The sequence below is a fragment of the Brassica oleracea genome, unplaced genomic scaffold, assembly GCF_000695525.1.
Source record: "Brassica oleracea var. oleracea cultivar TO1000 unplaced genomic scaffold, BOL UnpScaffold01514, whole genome shotgun sequence".
Lineage (NCBI taxonomy): Eukaryota > Viridiplantae > Streptophyta > Magnoliopsida > Brassicales > Brassicaceae > Brassica > Brassica oleracea.
The window spans coordinates 3515-7442 of NW_013618048.1; the positions used below are offsets into that span (position 1 = coordinate 3515).

The window sequence follows — 3928 nt, forward strand, 5'->3', positions numbered from 1 at the left end:
TAGATGGTACCACGGCATTGACGGATCTCACACGCCCGATGACTTGTACGTGTGTTAGATTCTGCCACATTGACGGGTCCCACTTTTCTATTAATTAATTATCAAATCGACGAATTAGAAAATAATACGTTTGTGGAAAATACTTTTTAAAATAAATATTAATAATAATGGGAGTCATGATATTAAGAGTGAGTGGGGAAGGTAAGATGATTAATGACCCACGTGGGGTGGTGCCAACAAGCACGTGTTCTTCTTCACTTTTTTTTGTGCTACTTGTTTCATCAAAACTGTTTGTTGTATTTACGTAGCAGCAAAACAACGGAGCGTGCGGGTCGTCTTCGTCAGGATCTGGTAGTTTTTCAACGTGGGGGAACAACTTCATGCCGTTTGGAGGAGGGCCAAGGCTGTGTGCTGGTTCGGAGTTAGCGAAGCTAGAAATGGCAGTGTTTATTCATCATCTTGTTCTTAATTTTAATTGGGAATTAGCAGAAGATGATCAACCATTTACTTTTCCTTTCGTTGATTTTCCTAACGGTTTGCCTATTAGGGTTTCTCGTATTTTGTAAAAAAATATTAAATATTTCATTTTATTATCTTCTTTTTATATATTTTAAATCATTTTTTTGCCCGATGGAAAATCTTTTTGGAAAAATAATATAAGTTGGGTTGGATATTTGGACAATATATTTTGTCTATTAGTGGAAGTATATTAGGCATTCTATTGTATAGTTTGGAACGTTGGATGTTGTTGATTATTGGTATTTCACAGCCGGGGTGGTGGGCTAGTGGTCTTGAGGTAGTTACCACAACCGATACGGACCCGAGTTCGATACCCTCTGTGGCCACGGAATGCTTTACGCCCTCCCCAAGTTTAAAGTTAACGCGGCGTTGGTGCCGGGTCTTTGGGTAATGGGTATTAGTGCCGGCTGGTTCCGGACCAGGGGGATTAGATGGTTGGCAATCGGAAACCACGTGCGGATTACGGGCCTTTGGGCAAACGGAAACCACGTGAGGATTACGGATCGCCTTTGAACCTCCTGTTAAAAAACAAAAAAAAGTATTTCACAAAAACCGACCACATCTCAGACTCCGACTACTTTTGTTGATGTATGTGATTTTAAAAATAGTTTTTGGTTATTATTTTTCTAAAATCTATTTTTTACCAATCAAAATATTTTTTGAAATAGATTCGTACAATATAGGAAAACCAATTTTCTAAAAAAAATAAATATTTGTAATAAAAAAAATAAAAATACATGCATTTTTCTTGATTGGTAATTGTCGTTGGATTTTTTCTTTTAAAAAGAGATCTATACATTCATGCATTACTATGGGCATGTCTGGTTTTCCGCTACAGACCACAAAAGCTGTTGTTGGCGTTTTGCATTAATCATTCGAACCGCTTCAAACCGCTCTGAACTTTTTAAATTCAAAAGCTAGTTTCATCTAGCGTTTGCAGTTGATGGAGGATAACATTTTTTTTCCTTAAAAATATTAATAAAATAATAATAATAATAATATAAAAATTAAATTGAAATAATAGAAATAATAGAAGTACTAAAATATATCAATTATATTTTAATTTATATTATAATTTTTAAAAAGAAAAATGTTTTCAAATTTTTTACAAAATTTAAAAATATAATTTTATAAATTTAATTTTTATATTTATTATAATATTATGATGTTTAATATTTATAATTATATAAAATGTAAATATTGTTAATTTATTATTTAACCGGTATTGTATTTGGTGGTTAATCAATCATAAGTATCCCGCAAACGCACTAATTTCTAATCGTAGTACGAGTCTTTCAAATCTCTTAAAACCGCTTAAACCCGCAACTACCGGCATTCACAAACTCTTGCATCCGCAAATTCTCGCAACCGCAACCGCTGCGATAACCAGTAATGTCCTATGTATAATAAAGATAATTTGTTAAACATAAGAATATAAAAATAATTTATATTAAGATCATTTTTAAACTTGTCAATAAAATTAAATAATTGATACATTTGTTTTATGTGAAATTTTCATATTTATTAATAATTTATTGGTATTATTTGTAAAATTTATAGTTTATTATTTTAGTAATTTAAATATGAATTTTAAAATAGCTTAAAAGTTAATATTCTAAAAATAATAGTTTTTTTTCTAATAAAGCGTAAATCGAATTTAGAATAGCCAAAAAATACAGAAAAAGCTAACACTTGAATTCAAGAAAAAAAAATCAAAAATCACCATTCATGTTTTTTTTGAACAATTACCATTCATCTTTTTCAAAAAATAAAATCTACTACAAAATTAAAATTAAAATTTTAAAAAGAAATCTAAAAACTAAAAACTAAAAAACATGAAAACAATGAGAAACCTAAATCATACTTTAAATGGCTTTTATATATCTCAATCTTGGTAAGACTATTAATACCCACTCTGTTTCCAAATAAAATATGTTTTAGGTGAAAGTAAAACACTAAGAAAGTTACTTTTAGCTAAAAAGTAACATTAAAAAAATAAAATAAAATTAACCAAATTATAAAGTACACTATAAAATATAATTGGTTGCACATTTTTTAATAAAATTAAATGCTACATAGAAATTTTAAACATCTTATATTTTGAAACATAAAAAATCATCTTAGACATTTTATAATTTAAAAGAGAGGGTGTATTATTTTTAACAAAAATATAAAAATAGTATAGATATACTATAAATAAACATATATATATATATACAGTGTCACTTATAAACAAATTATATAATATTATAATAATTTTATATGATAATTTTATTTATAAAATAATTTTCTTTTGCTAATCACTTATAATAGTTATACCAATAAAAACATATAACTTCAATAATATACTATTTGTTTTTAGTATTAGTGCTTTATTATCAAATTTACCAAAAAAAACTTAAATCAGTGAAAGCCTATGTCTTTAACATTTTTTACTCATGATAACAGAATAGAACATGTTAGGCCCTCGATACAAGCCTAATCATCAAAGGAAGCTCAGCCCATTACCACCTCAACTTCTCCTCAGTCTCTGCATAAAGCAGTCAACGTGCAACAATTCAAAGCAACACAAAGAAGTGAGCCTAGTACTGACATGAAAGATCGCCTGATTAGTGTATCTTACAAATTTTGATGCCTCAATATCTGTGTCGTCATGTGCTGATGTCTACCAAAAGGATAAGATCCAAGATTAGTATAAATAAAACAATGACGTTATATTTTGTTCTAAAGTTGAAAAGCACAATAAAAGCTAAAATTTCTGTCTTGGTATTCTGTTGTCTCCCTCAATCTTTATGGTATCAGAACCATGGATTCTGATACACCTTCAGCTCCATCTCTGAGTATATTTCAGCGTGTTATACACAAATTTTTTCTTGACTAACAAATTCTTATGGAAGACGCAATTCCAGTCCTTCTTCTCAAGTCAGTCTTGGATTTTTAATCGTGCTTCTGCTCGACCATCACCAACAATCACTGTATGACATGGTGATGAGGTTTCAGAGCACGCAAACTCGGAGTTTCTCAAATGGGTGAGGAAGGATCAACTGGTCATGGTGTGGTTGTTCAGTTATCTCGCAAAAGAATCTTTGCGCTCTATTTAGGTCCTTCACTCTGCTCATGAGGTCTGGTCCAGTCTTGGAAATAAGTACAATCGTATTTCAGCCACAAGAAAACTAGATCTGCAGAGAAAACTTCAACGCTTGTCCAAAATCAAAAGTTTATGGCTGAATACTTTAGTGATGTCAAGAGTATAGTGATCAGTTAGACTCGATAGATAGTCCAATTATAGAACAATAAATGATATATGGCGTTCTTAGTGGTCTAGGAAAAGAGTATGAGTCGATCTTTACTGTGGTAGAACATTCTACCTAAGTTGAACTTTGAAGATGCAGTCTTTAAGCTCATCAAC

General features: G+C 30.5%; 1 protein-coding gene across 5 annotated transcripts in view; it reads left to right on the plus strand.

The window, feature by feature from the left end:
* The window catches only part of LOC106321383 (cytochrome P450 90B1), a 6574-nt gene extending 3374 nt beyond the window's left edge, over positions 1 to 3200 (plus strand). Inside the window, exon 8 of one of the 5 annotated variants that reach the window (XM_013759662.1) lies at positions 309 to 598. In XM_013759662.1, coding sequence (XP_013615116.1) covers positions 309 to 566 — 258 coding nt within the window. In that variant the 3' untranslated portion in view covers positions 567 to 598. Of the gene's footprint in view, positions 1 to 308; positions 671 to 2967 lie in introns of those variants that run through there. The other 4 variants (XM_013759663.1, XM_013759664.1, XM_013759665.1 and 1 more) reach the window with 4 other exon arrangements.
* Positions 3201 to 3928: the final 728 nt, after the last annotated feature.